Here is a 20,448-nt window from a genome sequence, read left to right as displayed (position 1 = left end):
TATATTTAATTTTAATGTGTTACACACACATACACACACACACTGTCACATCTAGGTATTACAACCAGTTGCATGATTTCATCATGTGATTTAAATAGTAGATGTAAAAATATGTTACATAAAGATTAAAGAAAAGAAATGTTTTATTTAACGATGCACTCAACACATTTTATTTACAGTTATATGGCATCAGACATATGGTTAAAGACCACACAGAATTTGAGAGGAAACCCGCTGTCGCCACTACATGGGCTACTCTTTCCGATTAGCAGCAAGGGATCTTTTATTTGCGCTTCCCACAGGCAGGATAGCACAAACCATGGCCTTTATTGAATCACTTATGGATCACTGGTCGGTGCAAGTGGTTTACACCGACCCATTGAGCCTTGCGGAGCACTCACTCAGGGTTTGGAGTCGGTATCTGGATTAAAAATCCCATGCCTTGACTGGGATCCGAACCCAGTACCTACCAGCCTGTAGACTGATGGCCTAACCACGCCGCCACCGAGACTGGTATATAAAGATTAAGGTCATATGTTATGTTTATTTTTAATTAATTACACAATCACATCTAGGTATGACAACCAAATGCATGATTTTGTCATTTGATTGAAGTACTATAGATGTAGATGTAGAAATATTTTATAAAACATTTAACATCATTTGATGTTTATTTTTAATTCATTGCTCAGACAGAGTTTGATGCAGTCAGTTGCATGATTTTGTCATGTGACTTAAGTACTGAAAATATGTTATAAAAGGTTTAAGGTCATATGTGTATTTTTAAATCATTACGCATAGTCACAGTTTGATGCAATCTGTTGCATGATTTTGTCATGTGGTGTTTACTAATTGAATGAGATTGTGATATGTTTATCTCTAATGCATTACACCTTCACATATCATTGGATATTGATCAGCACCATGACTGGGCTAGATATTGCACAATAGATAACTATATTCAAGTTCAAGTATGTGAATCAAGTACAAGGTTTCAGTTTTATCTTAAAGGGGTGATATCATTGTGCAATGTCAGGACTTGTAGAATTTTTTTTAAATCCATTAACTATGGGATCAGTGATTTAAAATTTTTACTAGCCACGATTAAAAATTCACTAGTCCTACATTACTTTAAGTTAATACAATTTTGTTAAATAACAGTAATCATTGGATATGTCACCTAAAGAGGAAGATACAGATTAAACACTAGCATTGGGGGGTTGGGGTGAGGGCAGGATATTCATATTTACCAAACAGAATTAACTGCAACATTTGAAGAAAAACAAATCACTAGCCATCGGGCATGGCACTAGTAGTTATTTACTAGCCCAACATAGAATATCACTAGCCATGGGAGTGGGGCTACCATAATCTAGAAGCCCTGAATGTACAGTAAGAACTTGTCATATACAATCTGTTATCTGTCTGTCTGTCTGTCCATCTTTCCCACATATAGTTTTGTGAAATTTTGTGTGTGGTTTTATCATGTCCTCAGGCCTTTCCCCAGGATTTTTTTTACGGCGCTTACATTTTTAGCATCAGTATAACACAAATCAAGCCACAATAAGTGGTGTAGTGGGTTAAAAACAGTCAAGTGTTTGCCTTCAATCCAGCTAATCATGCTCTTTTTTTAAAAAGTAACCCCACCACAACAATTTCATAATTTGTGCCATGTTGTTGCTGTTAATTTCAGCGTCATGTTAAATGCTTGTTGTGATTTCTGCTTGTAAAATAGCCTACCTAGGCTAAGAATGCTGACTTCACAGTATATTCCATTTATAAAAAATAAAAATATACAAAATAAAATAAAAAACAGTTAATAAAATAAAAATGTACTGTCTTTTTAAAATCCAGCTAACTTATTAAATGTCACCTCACAGTCTTACAAATATATATCTAACAAATATGATTATTGTAAACTAATTCAGTGTACATTTAACTGCAATTTGTATAAATAATGCATGTTAATTCCCGTGATCGCTATCTCTCGACTATAGGTACACAATTAACAAAGACAAAGGAAATAAATGAAACTGCCGTTAGGTATTCATTGATGCAAACACCTATTGTTTTTCTACAAATTTACATCAAGATTTACTTTTGTGTAATCGTATTGTTCAATGTCCGCAACGAAGCCTCTTGACACGTGGGTGTTAGCCGACTCTGAAGCGTGACGTATATTCGCGTCGAGAGCTTCCTCGGTTCAGCCAACGAACGTTCTTCCTAACGTTCGCGAACTATTTGATTGGTGTCCGTCGTGTCCATTTGGTTTAACGTGAAGCGCACAAACCAGTGTAGCGAACGTTTTGTTTTCGCTCGATCTGGCTGAACTCAGCTCTTGGGATAGTCTACATGGCTTTCGGCCCTGAACTGGCATGTGTATTCAAATTGACACGCATTGTCGGTTTGTTTTTATTACTTTGGTTCAAAGACTTTACAAAGTTAAAATAACAAGTTACAGATCTTCCAGACATTGAATTACCGTCACATTGCTGTCATACATGTCGAATGCATGTAGTTAAAATTAATAACAGTGATTATTAAAATAAACAAACATCATAACGCCTACGCTGTATTCTGGATTTTCTCGTTACCGGTCGCGAGATCGCTATTACGCTAATTGAATATTTGGTATTATTATTATGTTTGAGCTGTCGGATAGATTATGTAACCGTCTGTTCACATCAGAAGATAGAAAATGGTTTAGCCAAAATTATAGCCACTTGCAAATTTAATTAGCCATTTTCTTTAAAATAATTTTTAATTAGCCAATGGCTAATTTGGCTACCGACAGTGCGAGTCTTGGATGTTTTCAGTGTGTGGGAGTTTTGGGAAGGGGATATTAGGATAGAAATGACTGATTGCCAACTTAAATTCACCTATCGTTTATTCAGTTAAATGGTACAGTTGATTCTGTCAATGGGCATCTTCTTTGATCGGCCTTGAAGCTTGATTGTTCGGCACGGAAAACCCGTTACGCGTAAGCGCCTTCCTGACGGATTAGCGGTCCCAGTAGATGTGGTAAAATTACTAAACACCAGTTGTGAGCAGACGACTGGTCCATTGTTAGGTATTTAGGAAGTGTTTTACCTGTCATAGTAATTAGGTGTGCTTGATATACTGATACACAAGTTGTTTGCGAGAGGTAGTCGACTGCCACGCTCATACTTGTGAAAATAGTTTTTCTAAAGCATTTCAAACAAGGCATAGCGGTAATTGATTTAAGGCGCTTCCACGCCGTCAAAGCGCTTACTTTACGGACCAAGGCGTGTCGGGCCGCTACGCCTAACGGCCCTGGGGAAACCTCTGGTCCTGTTACAGATTGAGTTTGATTTTCATGGCTATATACCCATTTTTCACAGTTATGGCCCTTGAACTTAGGAGATATGAAAATTTGTTTTCCGGACTTTATTATTTTGCAATTCCTGAAGATATTGAGCTGAAATTTTGTATATGGCTTTATTATGTACTACTACAGATCAAGTTTGACTTTCATGATGATTTACCAATTTTTCACAGAGTTATGGTCCTTGAATATAGGAGATACAAAAATTTGTTAGGCCCAGTAGGGAACATGCATTTCTTTAGCAGTACTCTCAGAATGCTTGTTATTTTTGTTTTCTTAAGTAAGGATTGTTTGTTATATCTTTTATACTCATCAGAGTTTATGAATAAACAAAACAGCAAGTGTGAATCGGCAAAACCCGTTACAGAAATGTTTGCCATGCTTTTCTTGTGTGTTCATACCCAGATGAATCTAGGGGCAGAACGTAGCCCAGTGGTAAAGGGCACGCCTGACACATTTCTGTTAGATGCATTTTTAAGAATTCTGTTAAAGACACATTTTCAAGGATTCTTAAAGCGCTCGCCTGATGCGCAGTCGGTCTAGGATCAATCCAGTCATTGAAAATGTGTCTCACACAACCATTGAAAATGTGTCTCACACAACCATTGAAAATATGTCTAACACACAACCATTGAACACAACCATTGAAAATATGTAACACAACCATTGAAAATGTGTCTAACACAACCATTGAAAATGTGTCTTTAACACAACCATTGAAAATGCGTCTTAACACAACCATTGAAAATGTGTCTTTAACACAACCATTGAAAAGGCGTCTAACACAACCATTGAAAATGCGTCTAAGACAACCATTGAAAATGTGTCTTTAACACAACCATTGAAAATGTGTCTTTAACACAACCATTGAAAATGTGTCTGACACAACCATTGAAAATGTGTCTTTAACACAACCATTGAAAATGTGTCTAACACAACCATTGAAAATGTGTCTAACACAACCATTAAAAATGTGTCTTTAGCAAAATCATTGAAAATGTGTCTTTAACAGAACTCTACCGGCCTCGGTGGCGTCGTGGCAGGCCATCGGTCTACAGGCTGGTAGGTACTGGGTTCGGATCCCAGTCGAGGCATGGAATTTTTAATCCAGATACCGACTCCAAACCCTGAGTGAGTGCTCTGCAAGGCTCAGTGGGTAGGTGTAAACCACTTGCACCGACCAGTGATCCATAACTGGTTCAACAAAGGCCATGGTTTGTGCTATCCTGCCTGTGGGAAGCGCAAATAAAAGATCCCTTGCTGCCTGTCATAAAAGAGTAGCCTATGTGGCGACAGCGGGTTTCCTCTAAACAAATCTGTGTGGTCCTTAACCATATGTCTGACGCCATATAACCATAAATAAAATGTGTTGAGTGCATCGTTAAATAAAACACTTCTTTCTTTCTTTAACAGAACTATTGAAAATGTGTCTTTAACAGAACTATTGAAAATGTGTCTTTAACAGAACGACATACACGGCGTGATACATGTACATGACTTTGTAATAATACCTGTATAATCACGCCACACTGGTACATTTTATTTATAATAAATGACTCTTCAGAGTATTTGATCTCACTTACTTGGATACACATCGTGTCAGCTAGATTATAGGACAGAATATCATGTCTGTCATACAGGCTGAGTTCATGCTGTCCTTTAACCAAAAATCTATTTCAAGAGTGATCACCTTTCTTTATTCTTTCTGTGTCGATATGAACATACATGTATCATGGATTGAGTTGTTATGTCCCAGGCCAATTAAACATTGTAAAATTAGATCTGCATTTCCATAGTTGAGGGATTTATAGCTCAGTCGGTTGAGTGTTCGCCTCAGGTGCTTGCATCGCAGGATCGAACCACCTCAGTGGATCCATTCAACTGATTGGGGTTTTTTCTCGTTCCAACCAGTGCACTGGTCAAAAGTCATGGTATGTGCTTTCTTGTCTGTGGGAAAGTGCATATAAATGATCCCTTGCTACTAATGGAAAAATGTAGCAGGTTTTCTCTCTAAGACTATATGTCAAAATTACCAAATGTTTGATGTCCAATAGCCAGTGATTAATAAATCAATGTGCTCTAGTGGTGTCATTAAACAAAACAAACTTTAACTTGTTCCATAGTTGAATGAGATGGCACTTTAATTGGGGTAGGAATGAATTTGCCATGATTTTTTTTTTTAATTTAATATTTCGTCTTTGCCCTGAAAAATGCAGTCTTTAATGACCCTGGGGGGAAAAGCTCAATTGCCACATCCCACTTTATGTCCTGTGTACATATCTAACTACATGTACATAATAATAACTAAGAATATATCAATGTACATAAAACATTAAATGTGCAGACCCTACATGTAGTTTCACCTCATGAAAATGGACACAAAATTTAGTTAATCTGTCTACAAAGTTGCAACACACACTTGGATAAGGTCATAACAGACTGAAGCTAAAGTCTGTGATGTTTAAACAGGGAAGTGCTGTCAAAAATTAACTAGAGCTTGTCTCAATAACCATTACTTCTCAGACAAAAGTGTGTTTTAAGAAATATCAAAAATGTATTGGGGTACTAAAGTTAATATTCTAAATAATAAAATGTAAGTATATAGTTCTAATTTAAAATATAAAAAATGCCTTTAATAGTGAAAAAATACATGTTATTGTCTATAAAAAAAGGGTCTGTTACTTTAAATAATAAGTGTATATAATCTGTGATATTCTGCGACTTTTAATTTCATGTTCTGCTTTTACACTGTATTGTAATTATCTCTGATAATAATACAGTAGCTGATGTAAAGTAAATCAGTGTTCTCTAGTGGTGTCGTTAAACAAAACAACCTTTAAACAAAACAACCTTTAAACTTTTGTTTTCCTCTAAAAATTACCAAATGTTTGACATTCAATAGCCGATGATAAATAAATTAATGTACTCTAGTGGTGTTGTTAAACAAAACAAACTTTTTTTTAAACTTTTATATTTCCTCTAAAAATTACCCAATGTTCGACATCCAATAGCCGATGATAAATAAATTAATGTGCTCTAGTGGTGTCATTAAACAAAACAAACTTTTTTTTAAAACTTATTTTTCCTCTAAAAATGATCCAATGTTCGACATCCAATAGCCGATGATAAATAAATTAATGTGCTCTAGTGGTGTCGTTAAACAAAACATTTTTTTTTTTTAACTTTTATTTTTCCTCTAAAAATGATCCAATGTTCGACATCCAATAGCCGATGATAAATACATCAATGTTCTCTAGTGGTGTCGTTAAACAAAAGAAACTTTAACCTTTATAATTAACTGTCCCAAGCCCCATTCATCAAAACCTAGCTGCACCCCACATTTTGAGCATTTCATTTTGAAGAAGTGTGTTTATGCTGACTTGCCTCTCCCACCCTCTTAAATTGGCTCCTTATGTGCAGGTAGACATGTAGGTATAGTCCAGTACTGAGTAACAAACGTGCTCCCAAACATGTCTGTCACCCACATCAGAATTCACAGGCCAAACACAGAATACAGTTTTTGTTTACATGTTTTTAGAGTGTGTCAAATATGTCATTATCTGCAGAGACATACATAAACCTAGTAGAGCAGAACTTCAAACATTGCAGAAAACCATGGTTATTAATTAGTCCCCTACGAATCCAACCAGAGGGGTCTATAAGTTTTTGTCTGTCCTTTTATTTGTCTGTCTGTCTGTCCCACATACAGTTTTCCAGATTTAAAAAAAAAAAATTCAATATGCCTCAAGATATTGAGCTGATATCTTTTGTATAGCTTGATCACGTAGGCCTACTGTTACAGATCACGTTCAATTTTCATGATGATTACTCATTTCACTCAGAGTTGTTGCCCTTGAACTTAGGAGAAACAAACTTGTTTTCCACTCGGTTGTTTTGTTGTTTTTTGGGGGGTTTTGTGCAATGCTTCAAGATATTGAGCTGAAATGTGTTTTGCCTCGTCATGTACAGTTATACATGTAGATCAAGTTTGACTTAAAAGGGACAGACCCTAGTTTCAGCCCATGAAAATGCACACTAAGTGAGCTCCGTGGTCTAGTGGATAAGCTGCTGGACAATCAAGCTGACAACAGTGGTTCAAATCCCGTCAAAGCTGGCTCACGCATTCATTCATCTTTCTCATCTGTCACCCTCTGTCTATCATTCTCATTATCTTAATATAAAAAAAACTTTCCAATTTCTCCCACGATTTCAATCTGTTTCGACCCTTTCTGTCAATTTCCTCTGACTCTGTCTTCTGAGCTGTCCACACCATCGCCTACCTGTCTCAACTTGCTCCACGGGTGCAGTCTCTGTGTATATCCCTGCACCCACCTGGCATCCTCGTCCTCTGCCGCTAATAAAGCTGGTCTGACCCACGGCACTAAATAACGACCGCCGGTAGTAGGGGTGCATAGTAGGTGGTTATAAGTGCCTCTTAACAATGCCAGAAATAACTACTGAACACTCCCCGAAGTGGTCAGACTAAGCCCACAGCTAAAAGCTGATGGGGAATGGCAGGTGTGTGGCACAGATAGCCACAAGAGACAAGCACCTGTCGCGGTTGGAGAGACAAGGACTGGGATGTGGAGGTGGACAGCGAAAGAAGTTGAAAGATAGGAGGAGTTGCCAGATTGGGAAGAAATGAAATGGAATTCAAAGGAAAGAAAGGAAAGGGGGCACTGGGGGGGGAAAAATTCAAAACTTCCAACCAATGTACCACAACTAGTCAAAGGTTGTGGTATGTGCTTTCTGGTCTGTGGGAAAGTGCATATAAAAGAGCTGCTAATGGAAAGATGTAGCGGGTTTCCTCTGATGACTACGAGTCAGAATTACCAAATGTTTGACATCCAATAGCCGATGATTAAATAATCAATGTGCTCTAGTGGTGTCGTTAAACAAAACTTCTATTTTTTTTTTTAGTAAGATACATATATTTTATGATAGAAAACAATACTATCAGTTTATAAAAGTAGTGGTTAGTACATGTTCTTTAAATATTTTATACAAAAAAAAAAAAAAATAATAATAATAAACACGGCAAGTAGGCTTACACAGCATTCATTTTGTAACTGTGTTCAAAACCCAAGAGCTCTCTGCTTTTAATATGGTTAGCACAATAACGCACTGCAATGGGTATATTAATTGTGGCCGGAACGCGTCTGATGTAAATACACAAAACATATGCAGCAGCTGCAACAGACAAGTGTTTTTAAAAGCCTGCATGACTGCAAACACATGTGTCACGTTCAGCGTAAATGAGATAGAAGACAACAAAATAATACGTGAAATTTTAATTGTTTAAGGGTGCATGGGACATAGCCCAGTGGTAAAGCACTAGCTTGCTGTCTGGTTAATCTAGGGTCGATCCCCGTCGTCGGGCCCATTGGGCTATTTCTCATTCCAGCCAGTGCACCATGACTTGTATATCAAAGGCTGTGGTATGTGCTGTCCTGTCTGTGGGATGGTGCATATAAAAGATTCCTTGCTACTAATGGAAAAATGTAGCAGGTTTCTTCGTCTGATGACTACGAGTCAGAATTACAAAATGTTTGACATCCAATAGCCGAGGATTAATTAATCAATGTGCTCTAGTGGTGTCGTTAAATAAAACAAACAAACATAAAAATGCACTGCAGTGGGTATATTAATTGTGGCCAGAACGCATCTGGTGTAATATGCACAAAATGCATGCGGCTACTGTAACAGACAGTTTTTAAAACCTGCATCACTGCATGCATGTGTCGCATTCCGTGTAAATGAGGCAGAAGACATGAAAATGATATGTGTCATTTGCATTGTTCAAATATTAATGCATGGTATTGTAATATTTAATACTTAATTAAGGTATAGTAGTAACAGCCCTTTTAACGACTAAAGCTAAGGTCTCACTACACAGATGTCATCTGCCATTGAAACCCATGTTAAATTGCCCAACTTCAAATGAAGATTGCCAATAGAATGGGTTCTTGTTGGTACTAACAACATACACCATTGCGAACATACATTATGTAAGCATTTATTTTCACTCCAAAATTGAGAACATTTCCATCTTAGTTTTTTGCTATATGACCGCATCTGGCTGTAGTACCGGTCCGAGCAGATAGTTCATTAACTGATTCACTCCTGCTGTCTCTTACGCTATATACACATGTCCCAAAAGGTCAATGCACAATATTACAAATTAACATGGGCAAAATACAGCCAGAAGGCTTACCATTAAAGGGACATTCCTGAGTTTGCTGCATTGTACAATGTTTCCGACTCATAAAATATTTCTACGATTAAACTTACATATTAATTTTTTTTGTTTTGTTTAGAATATCAATGTCTGTATATTCAATGCGTTTCTGGTCATCTTAATATTAGTAAGAAGCCCAAACTGGATTTTGTCTTCAAATAATTTTGTATGTACGAAAAAACAATATTTTAGGAAATAAAATGAAATTTAACCTAGTACAAATATTAGAACAACCAGAAACACGTTTAATATACAGCCATTAATATTTTATGCAGAAAAATATATTCGATATGTAATTACAATCGTTAGAAAGTCTCCGTTAGTCGATAACGTCTTAAAAATTGCAGCAAACTCAGGAATGTCCCTTTAAACATACATAATGTTTTAATTCTTCCCCAATTCCTACAAGTGAATATGTGAATGACAACATGTCACAATTATAGGAACTATAGTTGACCGTGATGAATGAATTCTTACCTGGAAGTGATCTGTATAGTGAGACCTAAGGGGCAACCACAGGAGGTCAATGACAACAGCCACCAATAGGCTAGGTTCCAATATGAACTACTCTCGGCAAACTAAGTTCAAATTAAGCATTAGCTTCCCTTTTTCTTTCAATGAACCATTCCAAAATGTGACAAAATTACTTTAAGAAATTTCCGCAATATTTTTTACTTGACCCCCGCTACTAATTCTGGTTGGGCTGCTGGTGGTCTCTTGCACTGGCCAGCTTGGGCTGTCCCTTCTCCCACCCATCATGACCCTTTTCCTGTCCAGAACAGAGGAGCTGGCCCAGGCCGGCACCTGCACCCATGACAGCCATGCACTACAACAGCTTGTATCTGAATGTGCATGTAAAACCCTATAACCTGACCTGACCATAGTAGTAACTGTTATAATATTTTTTCATTAAAATTCAAAATTAATTTTCACCGATATTAATTTAAAACCATTTTTGTATAAAGGTGAGGGGCGGGATGTGGCCCAGTAGTAAAGCACTTGTGTAGATCGATTTTCATCGGTAAGCTCAATGGGCTATGTCTCATTCCAATCATTGCTCCATAACTGGTGTAACAAAGGTATTGGTATGTACTACCCTGTCTGTGGGATAGTGCATATAAAAGATCCCTTGCTGCGCTATAATCAAAAACAGTAGCTTGATCATGGCGTGATGCAGCAGGTTTCTTCTCTAATTATATATGTGGTCCTTAGCCATATGTCCGATGCTGTATAACCATAATTAATATGTGTTGAGTGCGTTGTTAAATAAAACATATTCCTTCCTATATATATATATATATATATATACTCTTTTACGTGTAGGCTTCCGAGAATACAGATGTTTAAGTCTTGTAGATACTGCGTTAATGCCATACCTGAGTGGTTTGTTAAACTAACTTTATTTATTATTCACTTCAGTTGAAATGGTTAAAAAAAACCTTTAAAATAAAATAATAAAAACACTGAGGAATTGGTGTATTCATTTACATGGTTTGATCCTATGACCGACAGCACATTAGCCAAGCTCTTTATAAGTACATTTACCACCAATTTAAGCTTTAGTCTGCTTCAGCAGGTGAAAAAAAAAGACATAACTGAGACAGATCAAGATATACATAAACTATTGATTAATCCGTAATATGAAATACTGTCACACTTCTGACAAATACACATTTACCTGTCTGTGGTAATGACATGACATTTAATAGCTGTCAACTCGATATTCTGTTTCTGTGTGTCTGGTTTGCCTTGAGATGATATCGCACACCATTAAATGATGGTAAATGTTCATTTACAGAGGATTGGCATACATATTATATGGCCGTTGTAGTGACGTAGCGATGCATGCATGAAGTTTTAAATATTTAATTATTAGTCTTTTTCTTCATGTTTGTAAAGTGTATACATTTATTGTATAGATTCACTTGTGGGGCAGGACATAGCCCAGTGGTAAAGCGTTTGCTTGATGCGCGGTTGGACTAGGATCGATCCCCGTCGGTGGACCCATTGGGCTATTTCTCATTCCAGCCAGTGCTCCACAACTGGTGTAACAAAGGCCGTGGTATGTACTATTCTGTCTGTGGGATGGTGCATATAAAAGATCCCTTGCTGCTAATCGAAAAGAGTAGCCCATGAAGTGGCGGCAGCTGGTTTCCTCTTTCAATATCTGTGTGGTCCTTAACCATATGTCTGATGCCATATAACCGTAAATAAAATGTGTTGAGTGCGTCGTTAAATAAAACATTTCTTTCTTTTAGATTCAGTTGTTATCAAACTCAATTTTTTCAGGCAATTAAAACCAGGGTTTAAGCTGCCAGTTGTCAAAACGCCAATTACTTACACTACTAACTTACAGTACATGTGGGGGTTTGGGGTTGTGTTTTTGTTTTTGTTTTTTATTACCCCAGATCACCGGCAATGTCAAGGTTGGGGTACCTTGAATCATCGTCTTACAATGTACAATAATAATAAAATTATAACATATTTCATATATACATGTATGTATGTATGTGTGTATATATATCTTTCTGTTTGAAATTTGTTTTGCAATTTTGTTTTTATAACATTAAAATTAAGACTGTTGTTTAGTATTTTCATACTATAAATGTGATATTTTGTATTGATTATTAACCAGTTAATTACTTGGTTCATATCACTGTTTATCATATTGCCATAACTGTATGCTTATTCAGAGAAAGTCTAAGGTCCATGTTTTTCAAATATCCATTCCTCCAATGCATTCCATATATATTTTATTTTATTGCAATCATAAAATAAGTGTTGTAAGGTTTCAGGGACATTTTTACAAAAACTACACTTATTTGAATCTACGTACATGTAGTGTATCATCTGTAAGAAACAATTGGTAGCTAAAATCCGATGGAGCAATCGATACTGAAACGATAACATTTGAAGGGTAGAGCATAAAGCTTTTCACGCATACAACAATCATATGTTAAACCATACAGTACAGTACATGTGTTGTTGTGTTTTTCAATTTACAAATATCTGCCGGTATTCTACAATGGTACACTGACTTATGGATATAATAGACCTGTTTTAAAACCATTAATATTGACAGCACACAATGGTTTGCAGCTAACCAAACATGACTTTGTTTGGATACATTTATGTGGGGCTGGTGTATATATACATGTACATTTACTTAGAGTAATATACATGTGTTACTGTTTTTTTATTTACAAATATCTGGCTGTATAATCTACAATGGTACACTCATTTTATGGATATATAGGTAGCAGTTCACCAAATAGTCCATGTATCTCTGCAGGTCAAAGTTCGAAGTTCACTCAACTTTTCATTCCACAATTATTGCTACCAGTCCTGCCATTGGTGATGTATGTGACTGTCACAGTGATTGTCGTCATGTAATATTGTTTCACCTTGCCAGTAAATTGTAATAATTTAATTTGTCAGTGCAGACATGTACCGGTACTAGCTACTATTTGCCTTTGAATCATGTACCTTCTAAGGGCGAGATTTAGATCAGTCGGATGAGTGCTTGCTTGAGGTGTTGTGTCACAGGATCGAACCTCCACTGTGGATCCATTCACAACTGGACAAAAGCCGTGGAATGTGCTTTCCTGTCTGTGGGAAAGTGCATATAAAAGATCCCTTGCTGCATTAGGAAAAATGTGGCAGGTTTCCTACAACTACATGTCAGAATTACCAAATGTTTGACATCCAATAGCCGATGATTAATTAATCAACGTGCTCCAGTGGTGTCGTTAAACAAAACAATTTTTTTTAAGTCCTTTTAAAAATCTAATGACAATTTTTGTGCATAACTATAGGGCAGTCAAAAGACACTTAATTCCCATTATGTCTGAAATGAGCAGTTTAACCTCCAAGTTTTTAACATTTACTTTAACAGGTGGTAGTATTTCTTTTTTTTTAACCATGGTGTATATTTAAAAAATTAACTAATGAGCTACAAGGAATTATGAATTATCTATCCCAAGTGAATACATGTAAACCCGAGCCTTTGGCAAGTCTTTTATAACAATCATTCATGAGGGACAGATAATTGGCAACTCCTTGTAGTGAGTTGGTTATTCTCTTTATTACCCATTGTCAGTTTTAATTGGTTTTCAATATAAAAATTCCTCTGCTGTCTATAACAAAGTCAGCAGTCATTACATCATATACACTTATGTGAAGTTATCAAAAAATGTTTACCTTGTATATTTGATCCCATATAGAGGTAATAAATCACTTTAATTTGGGTATTGTAATATATGTTGAGTGAAATGCTGCATGGTTCAGTTTTAGCCATATACAGGTATGTTAGTATTGTCATCTGTGTCATTTGGTGGTGTGCACCCAATAGTAAACATGTTTTCAAACTATTATTAACAGTCCACAATGGTTTGCAGCTATGGTAACCAAATATGAGTTTCTACAAATGGATTTATGTGGGGGCGGTATGGTGACATGTATTGCATGAAATTGAAAAGTGTAAATACATGTATATACTGTAACTATTGATGGCCAGAGCCAGAAATTTCGCAAGACCCATACTTTTTTATTCCCAATTCATGCTCTTTTGTTTCTCACTGTTCAGGTCTACTTTTCTGTAATTCCAATTTTGAAAGATCGATCCCCGTCGGTGGGCCCATTGGGCTATTTCTCATTCCAGCCAGTGCACCATGACTGGTATATCAAAGGCCGTGGTATGTGTTATCCTGTCTCAATCTCTGTGTGGTCCTTAACCATATGTCTGATGCCATATAACCGTATTTAAAATAAAATGTGTTGAGTGCGTCGTTAAATACAACATTTCTATCCTTCCATTCGTAAAAATGAAAGAAATGTTACAAGTCACTGATGGGGGCAGGATTCAGCTCAGTCGGTTGAATGCTCGCCTGAGGTGATTGCACTGCAGGATCGAACCACCTTGGTGGATCCATTCAGCTGATTGGGTTTTTTCTTGTTCCAACCAGTGCACCACAACTGATCAAAGACTGTGGTGTTTGCATGCTTTCCTGTCTGGGAAAGTGCATATAAAAGATCCCTAGCTACTAATAGAAAAATGTAGCGGGTTTCCTCTGAAGACTACGAGTCAAAAATTACCAAATGTTTAACATCCAGTAGCTAATGATTAATAAGTCTGTGTGCTCTAGTGGTATTGTTAAACAAAAACGAAGTAGCTGATGTATCAACTTATAGCAGCTACCGTAATATGTATCTTAAAGGGGCAGTCTCACAGTTGCATAAAGTTAAAGTTTGTTTTGTTTGATTTATTCATTATCAGCTATTGGATGTCAAACATTTGGTAATTCTGACACATAGTCTTAGAGAGGAAACCCGGTACATTTTATCCATTAGTAGCAAGGGATAATTTATATTCACCATCCCAAAGACAGGATAGAATAATCCGATATGTCATGGCCATTGATATGCCAGTCGTGATGCACTGTCTGGAATGAGAAATATAGGCCCGCAGACATGGATCGATCCCAAACTACGGTAACTGCACATCAGGCGAGCGATATACCACTGGGCTATGGCTTGCCTCTCCAAGTTGCATAACCACGAAAACTATTTACATTTATTCATTTTTCTTTTGAACCCATTTAAAGTTGCAGACCCAAGAAACCTGTGACACATTTGGATAACATTAAAATAGAATGTAACGTATCTGTGATGTTGAAACAGGAAATAGCCTTAAAAATAAACTAGAGCTCGTCTCCATAACCTTTATTTTACATAGGTATAACATGCATTTTTTAAAATGTGAAGAATGTATTTTGTGGTATTAGGGACACCAGGATGACCAGAAACACTTCAGATATACAGAAATGGATAATCTAAACAATAAAATAAAAGTAATATATTATTTCTGTTATCAAAAATGGCTATAATAGAATTTTTTTTAAATTGAGCATGGATTAAGGGGTTTATTTTCAAGCTTACATTTATATACAGAGTAATTTATTTTGCCATGTTTCATTTCAGGAGCATACTACAATCAGCAATGGTACCTGCAGTAATGGTTACCTCCCGAATATCTCTTACCCATACAAGGTGAGCTGTAAGACAGACTTTATTAGGTAGTGTTTCTCAAACTGTTTTTTTTTTTTAATGACACCACTAGAGCACATTGATTCATAACTAAATTTAATCTGGGTATGGGGAGTAGTAACTTCTAAGATAGCAGTAGCGAGGTATTTTGCATTTCTTTCTTTTTTTCTTTTTTTTTGTGGAGGGGGGGGGGGTTTCAGGGAAACCTTATTGACTGGGAGAAGCCTGCGCGGTCGGTTTAGGATTGATCCCCGTTGGTGGACCCATTAGGCTATTTCTCGTTCCAGCCAGTGCACCACATCTGATATATCAAAGGTCGTGGTATGTGTTATCCTGTCTGTGGGATAGTGCATATAAAAGATCCCTTGCTACTAATGGAAAAATATAGCGGGTTTCCTCTCTAAGACTATATGTCACAATTACCAAATGTTTGACATCCAATAGCCGATGATTAATAAATAAGTGTGCTCTAGTGGTGTCGTTAAACAAAAAAACTTCTTTTTTCACAATGCTTCAAGATACATATATTGATGTTGATCATCAATTGATTTAATAAATATGTACAGTTGACTGACACCTAATTGCCAGTATATTTTTTGGTGCTGGGGTGTTGTTAAACTTTCATTCATTCAAGATACTGAGCTGAAATTTTATCATATATTGTTACAGATCAAGTTTTACTTTCATGGAGCAAGTGGATAATTTTAACATGCCCATATACCACTAAGGTTTCGAGCATGTCTATCCCGTGTCCTGTCTCTGGATAGCTAGGGGCATGACTTGGGACAGAAGTTGAAAATGGGCAGAATTTTTAAAACGGCAATTAGTAAAAAAAAAGTTAATAGAATTAAAAAAAAAAAGTAATACAAATTTACAAGCCAAAAATAAAAAGAATTGACTGCTCAGCCGAATATTTACATAATTTGGAGCATTTTAGAAGGACAGTCCAAAAATAAATAAGAGAAAGAAGAGTGGATCGGACTATTTAATAATATTTTAAAAAAAAGTAATTTCGACATAAAAGTTTAAATGGAGGTCTGAACGTTTAAAGTCTGATCTTTATGGTCCAGGCTGGGGGGGGGGGGGGGGGGGGGGGGGGCGAGTTTAAGGTGGGCGGAATTTGGAATACGAATTTAGTAGTTAGGTCAAGGGACCTAAAGCCAAAAGGATCTGCAACATTCGACTCATGTCTGGATAAAATTTAAAATCCAAAAGTGCTCGGCTAAAACGTTGTTATGGTGATTTGAGCAATTTAGACGGGCTGCAAAGTAAAGTGTGTCGGACTGTTTACCAAAATATAAACATAAAATTTTGAACCACAGCCAAAAGATTTAAAGCCCAACTAAGCCCCAAAAAGGAGGTTCCTGTCCTAGGAGAGGTTTGGCAGAACTCATGGCAAGATGTTGGGGTGGTCGGTTCGGAACCTCGGGAAGAAGTGAGGCAGGTCAATGTAGCACTCTTCCCGAAGTAAGGCTGGGTAGTATCCGGAAGTATCAGCCTAATAATCAGATGGACGATTGGATTATCCATGTCTGATTTCAGCAGTCCTTGCCGATACACCCCGTTCCGCTCGGACATCAAGTAGGAGGTGTGACTCTTCTCGACGTATTGGAATTGGTACCGCCCTTGACCAGATGGTGTTGGTCTTCAACTCTTGGTGACGTAAGGGCCTGGCAGCTGGGAGGTAGCAGTAAACTCCCTCTTAACACACTCGTGGTACCTTCCAGGCAGCTTGTCGCAGGTGATCTGCCAAGTCATGGGTTGGGTGTCGGACAGGTCCTGAACCGACACTTTCCTGATCTTGGCGTCACGCTCTGCACCAGCTGGCGCAACAATACGTGGAGACCCCGGTGGGCTGGCTGGAAGCGACGTCATTTTAGCATGTGTTGACTTCATCGGAGTTGGTGCTGCAGGGGGAGTGGCCACCACTGCCAGTCGAGTTGACAGCTTTGCCCCCCTCCCCCCTTTGCCGCTCCTGGCGTCTGCTGCTTCCGAGTAGTGGGGGGGCGGCGAAGCAGAAGGGACCGCTGCCGGTAGTTGAGCTGCCGGTTTTTGCCCCTGCCGGTCTCGTCTTCTGTCTTGAAGCAGGAGGGACTGCCCCTGGCAGTTGAGCTGCCAGGTCTGGTCCCCCCTGAACCGCCTAGGGACGCCTTCTCCTACTGTTCGCTCTCTTTGGTCTATTGTTCCCGTAATATAGAGTAACAATGGCTGAACTCCCATTGTGTTCAACGCGATACTTGGCTAGAGAGCCAAGCTCGCGCAACACAGCCCCTAGGGTGGGGGGGGGGAGAAACCTCGACGTTCGTGGACTACAACTAATCTTTCGCTGTTTCGATTAGGAATGAGTACTTTCATGGCGATTTACCCAATGTTGACAGAGTTATGGCCCTTGAACTTACATTCAGTAGATAACAAAAAAAAAATTGGAATTTTTTTTCGCAATGCTTCAAAGTATTGAATATCCACCCACCCCCACCAGGATGACCTAGTTGACTGGGAGAAGCTCTTATTAAAGTAACATTGCTTTATTTATTTTACTTAATTTATTTAATTAAAAAAAAAATGTTTTAAGGATGACTCTAAATTTAATTAACATTGCTATATTTACTTTACTTATTTTATTTTTCTAATTTTTCTCATTCCACCCCCACAGGATGACCTAGTAGACTGGGAGAAGCCGATTTTTGACCAGATTCCGTCGCTAGGAGACGAGTACTTCGAATGGGTTCACAAGGCCGTCGACCAGCCGCTGCGGCTCTTCCACTCGGACTTCATCGAGTTCTTCTCCAAGTGTCCGTGGTGGCTGGTGCCATGCATCTGGTTCCCTGTCATCTGTCTGCTGCTACACCACGCCTACACCAACCTGGCCCTGCAGCCCGAAGTCTGGCTCGGTTCGCTGGCTGGAGGTATGAATGGATGGATGAATGGATGGATGGAGGGATGGATGGATGGACGGACGGACAAATGGATGAATGTTTAATGGCACCCCAGCACAAAAATACACATCAGCTATTGGGTGTCACAAAAGGTATGGGGAGGTTCATGATTATAAGCATCTGGAACAGGTATGGTAGAGCAGGGAGGGGTGTGGGGCTTTAGTATCCCCTCCACACACACACACAATAAATTCTGAATCAAATTTTTTTTTTGGGGGGGGGGGGGGCATTTATGCAATAGGCAAACTTGTTGGTCTATTTCAACATTGAAAAAAACAGGGGGAAAAGTGCAGTAATAAACTTTGGATTGTATACTAGTATAAACAGATTTTATGGCTATACCATCACGTTTTTTTTTTCGTCTTGAAACAAATTTTATATAAAATTTTATATTGCAATTATTTTCCGGCATACTTCGTAATTCACCCGAATCATTTCGTATACCCTCGGCATAATCCCGAATGTTTTCAAATTCTTTTCAAATAACTGGTATGATTTTGCAAGTAAGGTTTTGATTGGTCAAAATAAAGGTCAACTGGACATGAGCTCCAACGGGCTGCTGTTAGATCCACATGTAATAGTGGAGCTCATTTTAATTAGATTGGCCACTATACACGCCCAATCTTAAAAACATTTTATTCCAAACCACCGTAAAGACTACGCCAGTTTCTCTGCAATCTGCGATATACATGTATCCTCAGACAATCGTATCGCATTTTGCTGAAAACTGAGTTTGAACTTGTGTTTATCTACGTGTGAACAGTGTCTGAGTGGTGTTCGCACACTGGTTTTTAACATGGCGTTTATCACGTTTTGCGATGAAACTCTTCACATATTTGTAAGTAATCCCCAGACGGCCCCACCAGTTAGTCTGTCTGTCCATCTGTTCCACTTACAGTTTTCCAGACTGTTTTTTTTTTTTCAATGCCTCAAGACTCTGAGCTACAATTTTGTGCATATAAAAGATCCCTTGCTACTAATGAAAAATTGTTGCAGTTTATTTTTCCTTTCTAAGTCTATATGTTGGATTTACTAAATGTCTGACATCCAATAGCCAATGATTAATAAATTAATGTACTCTAATGGTGTCATTAAACAAAACAAACTTTACATTTTTTATTAAAATTTGTTCTATTTTTTTTACAGAGTTATGGCCCTTGAATTTTAGAGATATGAGAATTTGTTGTGCACTGTAAGGGATTCTTTTAAATACCAGTACTCTCACAATGCCTCTTCTGTTGGATACACTACCTATTATATATAGACAGAATACTACACTCGTTTTCCACTAGATATCATTTTTATGAAACAAGTGAACTTATCATGTTCCATGTATGACTGTATCTGTGAGGTCAAATACAAATATGGGAAGTTCACGAGTTTAAAAAAAAAAATTATCTAGCAAAAACAAGTGTAGTATTTTATTTATTACCCACCGTCAAATAATGCAAACTCAGGTCTTTGGATTTCACAGAAACAATTGTTTCCGGTACCATGTTGGTAAAATCACGGAACTGAAATTTCATCTCTCATGATTATTATATTGACTACCCAATATGTCTATTCAACAGAACCTAAAAACAGTTTTCGATGGGTTCCCATGATCACAAAGTACGGAACCGAAAAAAAATTTCCTATGAAATTTGAAATCCTATGGCCTGCTAAGTCTGACAATATTATTCAACAAGACATTCACACGATCACAGCTTAGACCAGGGAAGATGACGTTTTCTTACCTAAATGACGTCATTTCGCAACTTATATGCACAACCAGGTACATGTACATACAAAAGTTTTATGACACATTCAGACGTTCACCAGGTGGGTAATATCAGGGCTTCTAGATTATGGTAGCCCACTCCCATGGCTAGTGATAGTCAATG

The 20,448-nt window shown here is 37.6% G+C and overlaps 1 protein-coding gene across 1 annotated transcript in view; it reads left to right on the top strand.

Moving 5' to 3' along the window:
• LOC121388538 (fatty acid 2-hydroxylase-like) overlaps positions 1 to 20,448 on the top strand; it is a 64,964-nt gene that overhangs the window by 19,977 nt on the left and 24,539 nt on the right. The window contains exons 2-3 of the mRNA XM_041519914.1: positions 15,564 to 15,632; positions 18,283 to 18,535. Coding sequence (XP_041375848.1) covers positions 15,564 to 15,632; positions 18,283 to 18,535 — 322 coding nt within the window. The remainder of the gene's footprint in view (positions 1 to 15,563; positions 15,633 to 18,282; positions 18,536 to 20,448) is intronic.

Source organism: Gigantopelta aegis, chromosome 14 (genome assembly GCF_016097555.1).
Source record: "Gigantopelta aegis isolate Gae_Host chromosome 14, Gae_host_genome, whole genome shotgun sequence".
NCBI lineage: Eukaryota > Metazoa > Mollusca > Gastropoda > Neomphalida > Peltospiridae > Gigantopelta > Gigantopelta aegis.
This window is presented reverse-complemented; position numbering and strand designations above follow the sequence as displayed.